General features: G+C 49.2%; 3 protein-coding genes across 3 annotated transcripts; 2 read left to right on the forward strand and 1 right to left on the reverse strand.

Annotated features, from left to right (window-relative positions):
* Window positions 1-1987: 1987 nt before the first annotated feature.
* On the forward strand, window positions 1988-4457 carry BBA_02239 (eukaryotic aspartyl protease; the record flags this gene model as incomplete). Its single annotated transcript, XM_008597336.1, has 2 exons — window positions 1988-2510; window positions 2605-4457. 2 exons carry the CDS (start codon window positions 1988-1990, stop codon window positions 4455-4457), a joined length of 2376 nt encoding a protein of 791 aa, XP_008595558.1.
* Window positions 4458-6393: 1936 nt separating this feature from the next.
* BBA_02240 (uncharacterized protein) lies at window positions 6394-6951 on the forward strand (the record flags this gene model as incomplete). The annotated part of the gene is made up of 1 exon (XM_008597337.1): window positions 6394-6951. The coding sequence occupies one exon, from the start codon at window positions 6394-6396 to the stop codon at window positions 6949-6951; it is 558 nt and encodes a 185-aa protein (XP_008595559.1).
* A 1030-nt stretch (window positions 6952-7981) lies between these two features.
* BBA_02241 (phosphatidylinositol 3) lies at window positions 7982-16889 on the reverse strand (the record flags this gene model as incomplete). The annotated part of the gene is made up of 2 exons (XM_008597338.1): window positions 7982-16797; window positions 16856-16889. 2 exons carry the CDS (start codon window positions 16887-16889, stop codon window positions 7982-7984), a joined length of 8850 nt encoding a protein of 2949 aa, XP_008595560.1.
* Window positions 16890-17412: the final 523 nt, after the last annotated feature.

Consider the following 17412-nt stretch of genomic DNA (forward strand, 5'->3'; position numbering starts at 1 on the left):
TTCCCCTGGTAATACTCGATATAATAATCCCGCGAATAGGTATTACTTTTAGATAGATATGCACCAATAGGCGTAAAACTGCTATAGTGGGAGTATAATAATAGGAAGAAGTATTCCGGGGGCAACTAGTGAGAACATCGGCGATGCGCCCAGTTAGGGCCCACTTAGAGGGTAGGCTCGATAGCACGTCTACTCTATGGCGCAAACGGACATGATCGTCACATCAAATCGAATTTTCCAGTTTCATCGTTCCAGTTTCACGTTATTCAGAGCCCCAAGGCTGATGAGCAAATTTTCATCTGCCGCAAGGGTCGAGCAGGGGCTCCCTTGTCGGTCACTCCGTTTCTTACGTACAGGAAAATGTCTTTTTGGCTCGGAACTCTCCCTTCCGCGAAACGGCAGCCTTTTGACGTCGGCAGTGGGCCGAGAATGAAGCAAAATCGAAACCCGTTGACCTTTTGTGCCATGGAGATCAAGGGCCCTACTCAGGACATGGGGAAAGAACGTATGGGGGTGGAGGGGGAAATGTGCTCCCCTTCTGGGCCCCCGATACATCATATGTCTCATGCGAGTTGAGGGCAAGTATGTTTTCTACCAATTTTTTTTTTTTTCCTCTTTCTTCTTCATTTTTGTTCTTCTTTTTTGTTTCCAACGGTCCTTCCATCTGTAGAGAGCGACAAATTGAAGGAATATCGCTGCACCAAGACAGCAGCATCTGTGCCAACAAAATGGACTTTTCATGCGCCATTCTTCGCACAGTCAGCCAAGAATTTCATGAAACGTTGTACAGGTTCGAGCACATCCCCCCCTACCTTTCCAATCACTGTCGCGGTTCCACTCTTGGGAACCCCTAGAATGTTCTGTTGCTTTTCCTTTTCTGATTCTCGACTTTGATTAATTCGTCTCCCACTTATAATCGTGGTTCGTAAATTCCCCTCCCCCACGAACTGCCTGTTTATATTACACGATGGGGTTATAACAGATCTCTTCAAAATGATAGCGGGCATGCACAACGTCCTAAGCCGTAAATTACCAATATTACCAAACAGGGAAAAACAAACAGAGTACAAAATTTCATCAAAAGTTCTAGTTATCACTCGGGCCTCCCTTCTGTCACAACGCCATGTACGTAAAAGCTATGCAGCCGGTATTATGCCGTCACACTTCTTACACAACAAGAAAGAATGAGAGAGAAAAAAAAAAAGTGTCAACAGCTCATAATTCATGCCGAAGGATGAGGCATATCATAGGCAGTGGAGACAAGAGCTCGGCAGACCCGATGAACTGATGATTGCCAGGCCCGTGCAACTAAAGCAACCTCATAGCCTTCTTCTCGACCAACCCCAACCCCGGCTGGCGCATCACCGATGCAACCCTCTTGAGGCGTCTCGCCACTTTCACAACGTCGGTTTCAAACTGGGAAAACCCCCTTGCTCTCCAGGCTACTCCGTTTCGCCACCGAAGCTTCGTTTTTAAGGTTTTAAGTTTGCATGGTGCATCAACACGCATTGGCGATCAGGGTTCTACCGTCGGTTCTTTTCTGCACATCACCGCTTTCTGATTCGAGCTGAATTAGCGTAGGATAGGACTCACTGGTGCTGGAAAAGAAAAGAAAATATATTCGAGCACAAGGGCGGCGTTGCGAGTAAGAGTTGAGATTCCCGAGCATAATGGTGGATGGATATCGGGAACGGTGCGATCTTGACCCTCTTGCTAACAGCGGGCTCGCTTCCCCAATTGTCCCGATATACCATTGCGTGCGTTGGGTCATGAGTCGTGGTCCTCGGCACAATCATATCCGTAAGTCCCGAATGTTTCAAACATAACGTACGAGTTGCCCTTCGAAGATGCGGTGATCTCTGACCATCTATATATCCTACACCCTCCGCCCTGCCGATCCAGTATTCCATGAAGCACACTATCATCAACACATTAGAACCCCGTCACGTCTTGCAAAGAAGCACGGTTCAGTTCCACCCTTGCAGCGATGAAGAGCACCTGCTTGAACATTCTGTTCCTGGCCGCCGCTGCCAACGCTCAGCGCGTCGTCCAGGCTAGCATCCAGCACTTTGAGAGCAAGGAGCTGGGGCCTGCGGTGCCGCTGATCAATCTCGGCCTCGGCACCCCGGCACAGAACATCACCGGCATCTTTGACACGGCCTCCTCCGACATCATCGTCCCCGAGGCCGCCCCATTTAAGCCCGACGCCGTCGCCGGCCTCCAGCTTCTGGCTGGGGAGAGCTTCAATGCGACACTAAGTCGAGGTGAGCACTTTGAAGGCGACTACGCCAAGACTACTGTTACTCTTGATGGTGTCGAAGTGCCCGACGCGCAGGTCGGTTTCGCGTCCAACATCCAGACGCAAGCGAACATCTCCGATTTCGCAGTGGTTGGCGTGGGACTGGTCGCTCGTGAAGCGACGGTGAACAAGTACAACAACCTTCCGAGGATATTAAACGTATCTGGCGTCACCAACAGCCAGGCTTACAGTGTTGTCCTCAACGCGACCCGTAAGTGAAGCACAACAAAATGCCTAGTCCCCTTTCTTCCCTCCTTCCTTCCCTTCAAAGCACATGTATCGGTTCTAACAAGCGATATTTGTAGCATCGGGCAACGGCAGTGTCTTTTTTGGCGGTATTGACCGCTCCAAGTTTACGGGCGACCTCCAGCAGGTCCCACTCGTCAAGGACAAGGCGGGCCAGTTCTCCGAGTTCCTTGTCGAACTGAGCTCCATTGCCTTGGTCCCGGCGGCAGCGCCAGCCAAGGTCAGGCGCAGCACGCGCCAGGAGCGGCGCGAGCAAATCAGGCGCATGTCATGGCACAAGAAGCGCCAGGGCTTCAGCTTCGATGGTGGTGAAGAATCCTCTGGCTTTGGCCCTGGTGATCAATCGTTTGGCTCTGGCCCTGGCGATCAAACATTTGGCCCTGGTCAATCATTTGGCCCTGGTGATCAATCATTTGGCCCTGGCCCTGGTGATCAATTATTCGGCCCTGGCTCCGGCGGACTATCCAACCAAATTCAGGACCCCATTCAGGGGGGCACATTCGAAGGTCCCGCCGGTGGCTTCGATAACAGCTTCCGGAAACCTACTGTTGACGAAAACGAGGGTACCCCCAATGGGATCGATGGCGGTTTCCAGAGTCCTTCTGATGACGGAACCAAGGTTCTTCCTGGTGGCTTCGATAACGGATTCCAGGATGGAAATCAGGGTATTCCCGGTGTCCCCAGTAACAACCCTACAGACAGCAAGAAGCCCGGCAACAACCAGGGCATCATTGATGGCAACAACCCTGTGAACAACGATGGCGGCAAGAAAAAGGGCATCACGGATGGCATCACTGATGGTAACAATCAGGGCATCAAGGATGGCAACAACCAGGGCATCAAGGATGGCAACAACCAGGGCATCAAGGATGGCAACAACCAGGGCATCAAGGATGGTAACAAACCTGTAAACAACGATGGTGGCAAGAAGAAGGGCATCACGGATGGCATCACGGATGGCAACAACCAGGGCATCACTGATGGCAACAATCAGGGCGTCACTGATGGCAACAACCCTGTGAGCAACGACGGTGACAAGAACAAGGAGCCCCTCAACCAAGAAGACCCCAGCAACAGCCCTGTGAACAACAACGACGGCAAGAAGAATGAACTCCCCAATCAAGAAGCCCCCACAGAAACACGCAAGCAAGGTGCCCCCAAAACAACATCCAAGCAAGCAGCCCCTAAAGAAACACCCAAGCAAGAAGCACCCAAGCAAGAAGCACCAAAGCTAGAAGCACCCAAGCTAGAAGCACCCAAGCTAGAAGCACCCAAGCTAGAAGCCCCGAAAAGAACATCCAAGCTAGCAGCCCCCAAAACAACATCCACGCAAGCAGCCCCCAAAACAACATCCTCCAAGCAAGCAGCCCCCAAAGAAACACCCAAGCAAGAAGCCCCCAAGAAAGAAGCCCCCAAAAAGGACAACGGCGGCGGCCAGCCTGCCAAACTCATCGCCGCGACCGATCTCGGTCTCGATCAGCGCAGCGCCGTTACCCTCATGAACACGGCCGGCGGCGCAATGGCGCTGCCCGCCGCCGTCGTCGCGAAGATGGCTGGCGCGCTCGGTACCAGCTTTTCCGCGACAAATGGCCTCGGCCCCGTCGATTGCGGCCGTCTGGGCGGCGACGCGGCTCTGCTCATGCGCTTCCGCAACGACACCGTCGAGGCGCGCGTTCCGCTCAGCAACCTACGCGTCTCCGCGGAGTTGGCGGACCCGGCGATTGCGCAACGCGGCCTCTGTGAGGTGGCTGTCCGGCCGGTCCCGGACGGCGGCGAGGAGCCCAACGTCGCCACGCTGCCGTTCTTTGCAGCCATGTATACTGTCTTTGATCTCGGCAACAGAAGCCTGTGGTTCGCGCAGGCCAGTGGTGACCCCTCCGTGCCAGGCGCGCAGCTCGAGGAGTTCCCTTAGACGTCAGAGTGCCTCTAAAAGTACAGATAATTATAAATAATAAGATAATTTCCTTTTAGTTTAGAACATCCTTTAAAAAATCCTATTACTTTATTATACAGTGCATTCAGGTAATTCCACTCGTAACCTAAAACCCCACTAAAATGCCTACTTTTAAACTACTAATACTATAAAAGCTAGTACCTAAATTTATTTTTTAAAATTAAAATTAAATCTTTAAGAGTAACTATATATATAGAAAATTTTCTTAAAGTTTTAATAAATTAGTATATCTAAATAAAAACTTAAGAAATATTCTTATTAATAAAATCTACCTTTTTTAACTTCTTTAACTTTATTAAGTAATAATTAGCTTATTAAAATAATTAAAAATTTAAATAATTTTTTATTTTATTTTATATCTTAACTACTTAATTATCTTTAGGTATTAATTATATAATTAATATAGAAGGAAAATATATTAAAACTATAGCTTAAAAAGTGGGTATTTTTGTGGGATTTAGGGTCGCGAGCGGAATTACTTCTGACCCGCTGTAACTACTACTACACTGGATGAGTTCAGGTTGGTGAGACATCGTAGCTTGGCTATGATGACTCTACTAGCCGTGTGATTAAAAGCGGCGCCACTAATAAGCTGTTCATAGCTACAAAAGTGGAAGAATCTTTTACAGGGGAGAGTTGAAAGTGAGCTCGGGAGAATAAGGTTGGAGGGTCAAGGGTAATTTCGAAGAAGTATTAGTAGGCTTACCACCGAATCTGTGGTTTGCTATTTGCACTAGTCAGCCAGCCTGTTGCCGCCATTCGCTCGACGAGGTCCTCGTAATGGTTCAGAAAGCCACAAGAATCAAAGGAAGACACTTTAAGCGAAGCAAAAAGCTGACATGCTGATCGCTTTGGTTGCTACAGTCTACCAAATGAGCAAAAGGGTGACCTAGAGTTGCGGAATTGGCCTGATTGAATTCCGAGTGCACCGGTCACGCTGGGCACCAGTAATTTTAATAAATACTATGACTTCTGAAGAGGGTATCACACTCGGTGTTATTACCTTGTATCCATAGGGACATCCAATGTTGTGGTGCGCCGGTTATTCCTCCCTTTGCGACTTCTCTTCACGGTTACTGGTACACACATAGACACACATACACACACACACTGCGGGCTCTTGCATGGTATTCAGTCCCAACAGGACGGATTCTGTCAAGCCTCTTTCCCCACCTGACTCCAGTGCATTTCATACATGACACGAAGGGAGAAATTTGACAGACGTCAGTGGTCGGCTAACTCGTGCTCCCTTATACGTCCGAGAGCGGCTAAAAGTGCCTCGTATGTGTAAAGACAGCATATATGTAAAGTGTCTCGCTAAAATACATGAAATGGTGCCAGTGAATTTTCAAGGGCTTTCGCAACTATTCACGCTTCACAAGCTGAGCAATATACGGGGCTTTATAGAAATGACTCGAGCCCTGTTCAATAACGTGACTGAGTCGCTGATGAGGAAAAAAGCCGTCGTTATCTTCTCCCTAGTCTATAGTAATTACAAACTATTATGAGCGTACTTGATTGACTGGAATGTCTTGGTCAAGGAGGAACTCGGAATTTAGATTAACTTTGTTCGAGCTGTATTGTCTTGGCTCTTGGCATACTACGGTGTATTACAACAGACGAAATTTCGTATACGTAAACAGTTGCTGACTCCAGATGACCCCATTATTTCTTCGACTTTCTGTATGTTAATAAATGAGACAGTCGTGATAGTGGCCATAGAATCCGCCTGATAAGGATCCGCACTACAAACTGCGAGTGTATTAAGACCGCCGGACCCAGTTCACGATAGTACTCGCCATCACCCGTCAAGCCATCTTTTTTTTCTTTATTTTCTAATCAGAGGTCAAGCACACAAACCCCTTCATCGCACCAAACAATTTTTCTTCTCATTATGCACCTATCAAATACCGCTGTCCTCCTGCTTGGAGCCCTCCAACCAGCTTTGGGCGCACGCACCTTTGACACCATCGGAGACGTGAACGAGGTCGAGTCCCAGTACATCACCACTGACCAGACTGTCATCAATTATCACGCGCCAAACCACGGATGCGGCGGCTACAGGGCCTGGGTGGGCATCTGGCCTGCCGACGTCTGCGATTATTTCGGCGATTACAAGGCATGGGATTGGGTCGAATCCACCAGGGGTTTTGGTTACGACTTCAACACGGTCAAGTTTAGCAACAACGAGATTGGCGTCGGCAAGTTCAAGGCCGCCTTTGTCTGCGAGGACGGCCGAAGACAGCCGTGGTTGGTCTCCCAGCCATTCACCATCGACGAGGCGCCCGAAGCCGCACCTGGCCAGTGTGTGTACCGAGCCTCCAAACGGAACCCCGAATGGAAAACGAGACAGTGCGACGGACTCGACGGTCTCTGTGCCTTTTGCCGTGATCCACCCGCCGATTGTGACAATTGCGATGCATGCAAGTCGCAGTGTGGGCTAGCCAACTAAGGATTTGAACCTCAGCTTTGACAAAGCCATGGTCGCAATATGCTACTGCTTATAGGGAACTGTCTCATTCTAAGATTTTACGAGCTTTCGTCGGACCTTTCTCTGGAGGATCTTACTGTCTCTGGCAATATTTCTGTAGTGTGATCAGGGTACTTGCTCGAGTTAGAAGGGGGTCATGTAGAATGAAGAGAGAGTTGTTTAAAATAGAAAATAATGTATAGTACTAGTTCCTTGTCTTTGACTTATATTCTATATATTTCAAGAAAGAATGTTAAATATTATCTTTTATATTAAAGTTGGTTTACCCTTTTTGTCCTGCTTTCCGTGGCTCGACGCTCACTAGTCTCGGACACCAAATTGCCCTGCTAACGGCCGGGCTTGATATATTTGCCTTTAAAAATAGATACTTTATTGCAAAAAATTGTGAAAATTATTCTAATTAATCCTCTCGCATAAACAGCCAGTACGCGGCACTGTTACACTCATGTCCGCGCCTCCGTCACCCTCCCCATCGTCCACCACGGCCGCCGCCGGCGGTGGCTCGCTCGTCCATGTCATCCGGGCTAAGGCCAAAAGGCGGCCTCGTTGGCGGGCTCGTAAGACGCTGAATTCGAGGTTGACTGAGATAAAACAAGGTAGGCAAAGATTGCGATCGTCATTTTTCGAGTGTGTTTTGCTTGTATTAACATGTACTGGTCGGACAGGAGTTCATTTTTGCTAAGGGGGAGTTACCTGACAGGCATGTAGAATAAGACTTTTGCTATGAATACAGCAACATATTGCTACGGATGCAGTAATATATTGCTACGGACACGGTAACATATTGCTACGGATACAGTAACATATTACTACCAACACAGGTGCACGTGATATGCGATACCTACCTACCTTTTCGCGTGCACGCTTACCTATCCCTGCCTACTAACTATCATCTATATACCTCTGTTCGTTAATTTTTCCTTCTCTCTACCGCCGCCACTATCAGTCATTCATAAGCTAAGTACTATTCTAGTCATATGCACCTGTGTCCCTAAGCATACGCTGCCCAACCCGAGTACAACACCGCCAAGTTCCGCTCATCCGTGGCCTGGTTAATCAAGTCGTTGACCGTCGCCGTCACGCTGAGCGTCTTGGAGAGTTTCTTCCTAACAACCTCCAACGCACGGTCAGCCTCCGATGGCTCATTAACGTTGACCTTGACGTCGGCATTAACGTCGATGTCAACGTTGACCTTGACGTTTTTGCCGGCCTTGCGGCTACTCCCGCCGTTATTCTTGCCCTGCTTTTCTTCCCCGTCTTCTGCATCGTTGCCCGGCGCCGCGTTCTCGTCTTGGTTATCCCGCGCCTTTTGCAGCTTCGCCAGCCGAAGCGGCGAGATGGACCACGTGTACAGCGGATCGTACCGCAATACGTCCAGGATAGTCATGATGGAGTACTGCTCCTCGCGCAGCGCGTCGAGGGTAAACTCGCAGCAGCGCCGAAAGACACCCTCCGTCTTGCTGATGCCCATGCCGTCGATAATGTCTCTAGTCAGGCGGAATGGAACCAGCTCAGGAACAGGCAATATGCGGCCTGCCTCAAACGCCACACCCAAGTCAATGTGCACGACTTCGCCCGTTTTTGTGTCAAGCAAGATGTTGTGGCCGTGTCGATCGCCGAGGCCGAGAACATGCCCTAGCATGGAAATTGCTGCCGTGGTTCTGGTGTAAGCCAGACGCTTTGCGTACCATTCGTCAGGGTCCTCAAAATACTCCATAAAGAAATACTTCATGACGGGATGGAAATGCTCCGTCACTTTCCTATAGGTGCTGATGCGTGATTCAATATTTCTGTTTTGAACGCTGAAAATCTCCTTACGACATTGCGAGCCCTTCATATCCTTTGGATAATATCTCTCGTGCGCGGGCATCAGGAATTCATGCAGAGGTATCGTGTTGGGTACGAATTCAATAAGACCCGACGAAGCCGTCAGCGGTAGAACCTTGTACGTCCGAATGCCGAGGTTGCGCTGCTGTGCAGCGCGATGATGCTTCAGTAGGGAGGACACGGCAGCAAAGACTTGCTCCATGATGGCGTCCTGACGGAGATCATCATGGCCGCCTTTGACGAGCTGCTTGTACCTTTTGCCATCCGTGCCGATAGCAGTGATGATTTTGGGCGCACTGACACCGCCCGCAATAGTCATGCTCGAATCTAGCTTTGCAATCGTTGGAACCGTAGAGTAGTCCTTGTCGGAGCGGATCTCAACTTGCATAGTCGGCGGCGGAATGTGGTATTTAGCCAGCCCAATGACTAAGTTCAGGCCAGCCTGCGAATCTTTGAGCGGAAATTTGGCCCCGGCCTTGTACTTGTTGGGATCTCTGTCCACTGCCAAGCCGTGGTAGTACTTGCTTGTCTTTTCAATGCACAGCCAGATATTGGCGACAGACTTTGTTGCTGCCAGTCTTTGCGCGACTTTTTCTGTGGCCTTGACACGCTGCAGGGCCACTTCGTCTTTTGATTGCACTCTAACTTTTGTGCCTGACCAAATTTGATACATTCCATGGTATGGATGGTCGACGCAGATGTTGTAAACCAATTCGAGGAGCAACTTTTGAAACGCGTTATCCGTGTACTGCAGTCTTGATGTGAGTTGGTTCATCAGATTCGCAAACTTGCGTGTCGGCACCTTGGAAAGATAGCGAGCGACGGCCTTATTCGTTCCTTCCTCTCCCGACCTCTCCAGCCATAATGCCGTGAATCGCAGTGCGTCATTGTTGTGAGCATCCGAAGCGATAAGCGATAGTAGATAGTTTTCCACACTCAAGCGAACAAATTCGCTCCTTGTTTGCTCGACACGCCGCAGCTCCTGCTCGTCCAGTTCTAGCCACTGCTTCTCTTTGGATAAGACGTAGTCGTATCGTTTGCGCAGCTGGCTTTCTTTGGTCGAGGCAATCAATTCTTTCAAGTCTGAAACCTCGTCGCTTTTCGCTTTTCGCAAATTTTGAAGCCGCCGAAGATCTTCCAGTCCATCCGCATCTTGGAGCTGGCCGTCGCAAAACAGCGCAAATTGATGAAACACCAGGCCAGCTTCAGTGCCATAGTTTGTACTGCCAATCTCTTTGAGCGCTGGCTCTAGATATTTCTTTTGAATATCACGCGGCTTTTCTCGGCGAGCAATAGACATTCTGTCACCAATCTTCGCAAGCAGATCTGCTTTAGTGACTGGGATTGCCTGTCTGTTCAGTGCCGAATCTTTGTCAATAGCTTGCAGCATTTGGATAGCCGTACTCATTTCTCCCTGATCCCACAACGAGTTGGCTACCTCGATATTAACAGATGCGTCCACATGTAAGCCCAGGTTCTGGCAATAGGGGATAAGATTAGACAGCGAAGTGGCAATGTTGAGGGACTCTTGTGTGGCTTCGTGGAATCTGTAAAGCCCAGAGGACAGCAATAGTGACTCTATTTCTGCTTTTCGCATAACAGCGGTCGACAGGCTTGCTTCGTGAAGGATGTTGGAGTGTTGACTCAACATGCTCATTGTTGTGCCTCTGCATGCCAAGATGTTGCTCACGTCGTCATACCGGCCACGCTTCATCCAGTCGCTGCGTGACTGGAAGATACCGAGTGCATCGCTCAGATCTTCGCTGCGTGAAACATGCATCAGGTCGTCCAATTCGCTCAAGGCAGCAAGAGCGCCAAGCTTGCTTCTGAGTGTAGCAATGGTGGGCCTATTATTTCCAGTGGCGCTGCCTATCGTTTTGGCGAAGCCTTCGTAAACGATCTTTCTGACGGACGCAATCTCTGTCGCATTGTGTATCGCTTGATATGCCTTGTAAGTTGTCACGGCGAGGCTCTCGCTGTCCGTCGGTGCCGGTAGGTTCCATCTTTCTAATCTTTGCGCTGCTTTGAACGTATTCTCTGTAGAGGCCGGCGAGGTATCGACTGTTTGATGGGTCTGCTGGAGGCAATGAGACAGCCCAGACAATCCTAATGAGCTCAAAATGCTGACTAGAGCTTGAGCGTCCACTATATTGGAGCCATTCTGCAGGCGAATGTGACTGTCCAATTGCGCGCCAAGGAATGCAACGCCCTTCATCCCATCATTTTCGTATGTAATTCGTGAGAGCACATTCGACAAGGTTGCCTCTTCAGGCAACCCATAGTATGCATCTGGGTCATCAATGTTTTCGAACACGGACAGCAGTGTCGAGTTAAGGTCATTCTCGCGGGCAGAAGATGCGCGTCTAGATTGTCGGCCTGTTTCGATGGACGCCAGCTCCACAAACAATAGTGCCGTTTTATACATACCGCAATTAGTTGCGGCGGCCGCAGCCATTGAATAGTCAATTTCCAGCCAATGTAACCGATCACCGATGGAACTCTCTTTTGGGTACTCTTGGGTACGAAGATAGAGCAATGTGTTAATCAACAGCGCAATCCTGGACCGCGCCGAGTCAGTATTTGGCCGCAGCCAAGCTTTCAGAGCCGTTGAGATAGAGCGCTTCATCTTTTGTTGCTGCTCCAATTGAAACAGCAGAACGAGGTGGACGATAAATGGAAACGCCTTCTCAGCAAACCCTTTGACCTTCTCCAAAACCGGCGAGAGAACCGAGAGCAAGATCGAATCGGGGACCGAGTTTGATATCAGAACACTGAGATCAGAAAGCCACTTTTCACAAGTTATTTCGCTGTTCCAGATCGATTGCTCGTCCTGGCTTGGCTGCGATTGTTTGTTCTCGGAAGGAGGGGACCGGTATAGTGACCACTGAGAAGTAAGATAAAGAGGCTCTGCCAAGCTGCGCTGACAGGCAAAGAGAAGCGGCTCATCGTCTTGTAGCATTGCTCTAGAGATAGCAGCCCTGAGGGCGGATTCAGCGAGGCCTGCTGTCACGGTGTCGCTGTTTGAAGTTAGACTCTGGAGAAGACTCAACAGACCCATCTCCGAGCCGTTTGGCCCAGAAGCAATTTTTCTGAAGGTAGCCACATCCGACTCGGCGACAATACCCTCTGGTATATCTCCAGACGCAGCAAATGCTCTTCCAACCACTCTTCCTGCCCAAGATAGATAGTTTGTACTCAAGTCCCTCGTATTGCAGCTCTTCCACACTGCGCTGGCATGTAGCACGGCATCACTGTCTGTGCCAATTATGTCATTGCTTGAATGCTCTGGCAGAGTGAAATCGCCGCACAAAAGTCCCATAGCGAGCTCACGCGACGGCTCATTGAGCAGCTCATGTTCCGCACTTCCATCGCGTAGAATGTCGAGCAGTAGCTTACTTTCGAACGTGCTTTGCTCTGCATTGCCTGAGGATCGTATACGAGCAGCCGAGCTTGTGATGGACTTGAATAACGTCTTCTGTGACTCATTCTTGAATGCCAGCGACGCGTAGCTTTCTAAATAAGCTGCCAGCCACTCGTGGAACTTTTTGGCCTTGCTCATGGTGGCCTTAAATTGGCTTTCCTGTGTGGTGCTCGATTGACTGGACTCAAGGAAGACTCGGAGAGAAGCGAGTGCTGACAGAGAGTAGCCCGCTAGGAAAGAGGGTGTTTCTTGGAGATAGGACGCTCCCTTTTCCAGTAGATATTGGCTGATTCCGAGAGCATCGTCCGCACACTCCGAGTCAGTGATGAATGTTCGCACGGAGTTAAGCAACATTTCCAAACAGTATGACTCAAGTGCAACCGGTCCTGCCAAGCAGATCAGAATCCGCACTTTTCTTAACACAGAGCAAGCATGTAGTGAGCCCAAGGCTGGATGAACAGTGTTGAAGAGTTTCCTGGCAATAGACACAATCAAGGCAGAAGTCCAAAGCTCGCTGAACATAAACTCAGTGCCTTGACACAGTCGAGCTAGTTCATGAATGACATATTTTGCTCGGAACATGGGCTGCTGGTTCGGGGGAAGTTTCGTATCCGAATGAGACATTCTGGTAATATCTTTGTAAATTTGGGCAGCGTATGTCAACTCTTCACTTCTGGCAAAGACCCTCTCGACCGGATCTTCTTGGTCAATAATGTCGAAGAAAAAGGCAACAATGTCGACGAAATTGGTGTATATACTTTCCGTGAACACTTTGTTTCCCATCTTCTTCATTATCTTGGTCTCGCCATGATCCTTGCTGGACGGCTCAAAAGTAGCTGTAAAAACTGTGCTGTAGCTGATGCTTGCGGTAAAGTTGGTCTGTAACAGTTCAACCTCTGTCTTTCCTATGTGTCTCGCGATTTCGCTTCGAACACCATCTTGACCCCTCATGGTTGACAGACCGATGGCATCGGACTGTGCACTTGTGAGAAGCTCACCCAAGGACTGAAATCCAAAAATTGCGAATGGGATTTGCTCTACAGAGTCGTTTTCCATCCAGGTATATAGCAGCTGGCGAGTAAACAGGCCAAACAGTTCCTTCGGCGATGCCAGACTCAGTGAATGAGAAATATCCGCAATACAACGACGAGCATGTTCCGAAACTGAGGGAATCTTCCCAGGCGTCTCGAAAATATGATAGGTACAACGGCGTAAGAGAGTTGGCCACCTCTGTGCCAGGTTGGAAAGGACTAGTAGGCGGCAAGCTATGCCTGCCTCACTCTCTGGGTCCGCCGGCAAACTTCCAAGCACATCAACGAATACTTCATCATGCAGCATGAGAATGTACAGCTCAAAAAGGTCAGCAATCCTTTCCGCGACAAAGTATTTGACGTCCATGGATCCTTCTTTGAGAATGAAGAGTAGCGACGTTCGACAAGAATCCAATTTCAGGCTTGCCCCATAATCCGGCTGAAGTCTCAACAGCGTGAAAAGCAGCATCGACAACGTTTTCAAGCCTCGTGGGGAAAAGTAGTTGGCAGCAAGGCAATTCTGGATGAAGTAATGGTACAAATCGCCAACGCTATTTGCTAATTCTCCACTGTCGTTTAGCCAAATGCTCGACAACCCATGCATAACCTCAACGCAGGTAGCAAGGGCCAATTCGCAGCATCGATATTCATTGCTGCCAACAACCTCTCCGAGTCTCTGTATAATCAACAATGCTCCATCAGTATTGGCGACAAGATCGGAACTGAACAACTCGGTCACGGCTGTGTAGCACGATAAGAGCTGGTCATCTGACATTCTGATCAACTCATCGATGAAGACGTCTGGCACGATACCAATTTGGCTTTCTTCGCGCTGCGAGGCAACAATCAAAGCAAGTCGACAGCGAGTGTCAGCATAAAAGCATGATGGACTGAGGCGCACTTGGTGAATGGAGCGAGGAACGGATACTGGCGCAGCTGAGGCCATACCGCGACTGCTTTGAGACTCAAACTCATCATCCAGCTCCATCATGTCATAACTTCCTCCAGTAGAGGATTTGGACAGATTGTGTTCACTCAAGGCATCAAATGCGAGAGTGAGAAGTCGGAGAAGAGCCTCATTATCTCCATGGAGTCTCTCCATCCCGATATGTGTCAGGTCCGGAATGCATGGTCTCAAAGTGCGAAGAATCTGCTGGACAAACGAGTCTGCGTCCACAGATGTCAATGCTTGTGTGATGCCACGTTTAACGTTGCTGATTATGAGGTTCTCTACCAGAGCAGATTGACTCGAGTTCATATGAGATATTTCTGGCAGCAGCATTGCTCCGACAATAGAGGCAGATAGAACATTTTCGAAGCTTCTCTGAGATATCTGCCTACCGCCCTCGTTGGGCTTCTTCGACCATGCTGTGCAAAGGCTGCTGAGTTCTTCGAGCTTTGGATATATCAGTTCCAGCAAGAGTTTCCTCGACGGAAAATGGGTGTTGGATTCGGTCGTGGTTCCATTTGTCTCCATGGTAGGATTCTGGCCGCACACAACACGAAAGAAAGTGTCCGATTTGTGGTTCTTCAGAAGAAGTAGGTACTCGTTGAATTGAGTGATGCTCTTCTGTAGTTTCCAGGTTTCGCAGAATGCACCGCCGATGACAGATTCTTGAGCATTTCCAACAACGGGCTTCATACCACAGCATGCCCGTAACAGGTTAACGAAATCGATCGGTTGCACATATTGGCCTTGTGATGAAGATGTGGAAGAGTCCGAGGGGTTCCAACGCATCAGAGCCCATCGTATTATGTAGTTGGATGTCGCTTGACTCGCGCTCGGCAGAAGGGAGTTTCTCAAGTAGAAGAGGTGATGCATAAGTGCAATGGATGTGTCGCACAACGCAGCAGGCCCATTCACATCAGCTGTCGTTGTGATGCTGTTTATGTCGTTCAATAAAGAATGATGCGGTAGAACATCAGTTTTCAGTAGACTGTGAATCAAAAGACAGGCAGCACGGCATGTACCTTGTAAGCTGACAGCTCTTGTTGCTACTTGCCAAAGCTGCTTCCACTCATCAATCATATTGTCCGTTTCAGTAGTCAATTGAAGAAAGCTCGAACACGCAACTATCGCCCAAGATGCAACAGAGGTATCTTTATGCGTTGTCAAGACAACGAGCTCCGAGAGCAAATCCTGAGCTTCGTCGGCACTTAGCGCTGTGGTGGCGAGTACAAAAGGTATGACTTGAAGCGTAGTTCGTTGAGTTTCCAGGTGTATATCTTTGAGTCGCGTTCGGAGACGGCTGTCCTCTTGGTTAATTCGCCGCCTTTTCCGTGACTGCTCGACGCTTTGGCTTTGAAAAGAAATTGAATGTGGTTTTTGTCGTCCTAGGGTTGCTTCCAAGGATGCTATGCATTGAATTATGCCCCATTGGCTCTCGGCCTCCGTACTCAACGGACTCAGTCCAAATATTCCAATCTGCAAATAGTCTGTCGGGAGCGTCTTGGTTGTGAATGTGACGTCACTAAGTCTTAGCTGGTTGCTGAGATTCCGTTTTGAATATTCCTGCCACAGGGGTTCGAGTAAGTGTTCAACCTCTTTTCTTACGTCGTCATTCTTCTTGTTGACGATCAGGTGTTCGATCTGCAGCTGCGAGAGCAGCATTGTTCTGAGAATTTCATTCCGCAGCGACTTGATTGTATCGTCTTGTGATACCCTATCTGCCCTCCACCAGTGAGACATCAACGGCAGGAGATCATGGACAAGGCCACTGGTATAGGCTTCCAGCTGAGTTGCTGATATGATGGCATTTATGATGGCAAAGCTCATGGTCTGCAAAGACCCTAAGCTAAGATTGTGAAGGCGCAGCTCCCCAAGAGCCGCGTTGGCAATATCGTGATACCGACTCAAGATGTGAGCGTGAGCATTCGGAGCAGTTACAAGACAAAGCAGTCCTTCTAGAGCATCTCTGGCTAGTTCGCCGTCCGGCATTTCTGGCAGCTTCTGACTGAGAAGAGAACCGGAATTAGATCGAAGAGTCGAGCGTGGTGTACTGGGCGCAGGTGAATTACGCCCGATCGGTCCCTGGTCTTTAGGAGTATTGTGTGATATGCGATTTGAAACAACATCGAGGAAAAATTCCACGCAGATTTGCCATAACTGGCCATCCTTGCGCGAGAAATACTCGACGTTGGCAGCACGCAGCAGCTCGGTGAGAGCCTTGAGGTAGTCGCCCAGTAGAGGACGCACAAATGCGTTGCCAGGTCCAGGCAAAATCTGAGTAATATGATCGATTATGGCGGAAAGTGTCTTTTGCTTGAGTTTGGGGGCCCCACGGCTAGCTGCTGCCCTCACAGCTCTTGCACATTTATTGAGGCGGATTTCGGCGGGTTTTGAGGTCTTCTTGTCGAAATATTTCGGTTTTTGCTCCAAAACCATCTTGAAGAGAGCCTCAAAGATATCATGGTAGGCTTTATCCCCCAGTTCGGACAAATCAGCGGCGACATTGTTGCGATTCAGGAGCTGATTCAGATCGTCCAGGGCCTTGTCGCGTGTTTTGACTGGCCCAGACGCGAGGTCAGCTACATCGGTTGGTAGTCAGCATGATTTTCTATCGAGAGCATATGTCGTGCTACTAACTTGTGATTGTTTTCACCGTGTATGCCGAAGACATGGTGAAATGGCACCGGTGTTGACGAAGGGATGTGGCGTTGTCAGCGACGCTGTTTGTCTGCCAGCTACCTTAGAATGATTTCAGGCAGGCTGGCAGGCACCTCCTTCACCCTTGTACTAGGTAGTGGCTCTATGCCACCTCGACAGATATCTTGCATAGCATATCGAATTTTTGGTCTCCTTACTGGTGTGATGTAGATTTAATTTCCGGAGCCAAAACGTTGAATGACGCTGTTGCAGTACATTTGACGATGAGTTGGTGTGGAAATATACCTATCTCAAATAGCCCCCACGTGTGTTACCACACCTGCGAACTTCGAAGAACCTTGGCCACTGTAGACAGCACGGTGATGAGAACGAGTGGTGGGAACGCTAGCTATGTTCATGCGTAGAGAGCATGAATTTTCGCAGGAAGCATGATGCAAGAAGCTTGAGCGTCACAAGAGTTTAGATCACTACCTACGCGGGAGGGTGTGTCTTCTGACATGCCTCGGGATAGTTTTTCGTAAATAAAAATTTGTTAA

This window comes from Beauveria bassiana, assembly GCF_000280675.1.
Source record: "Beauveria bassiana ARSEF 2860 unplaced genomic scaffold BBA_S00004, whole genome shotgun sequence".
Classification (NCBI taxonomy): domain Eukaryota; kingdom Fungi; phylum Ascomycota; class Sordariomycetes; order Hypocreales; family Cordycipitaceae; genus Beauveria; species Beauveria bassiana.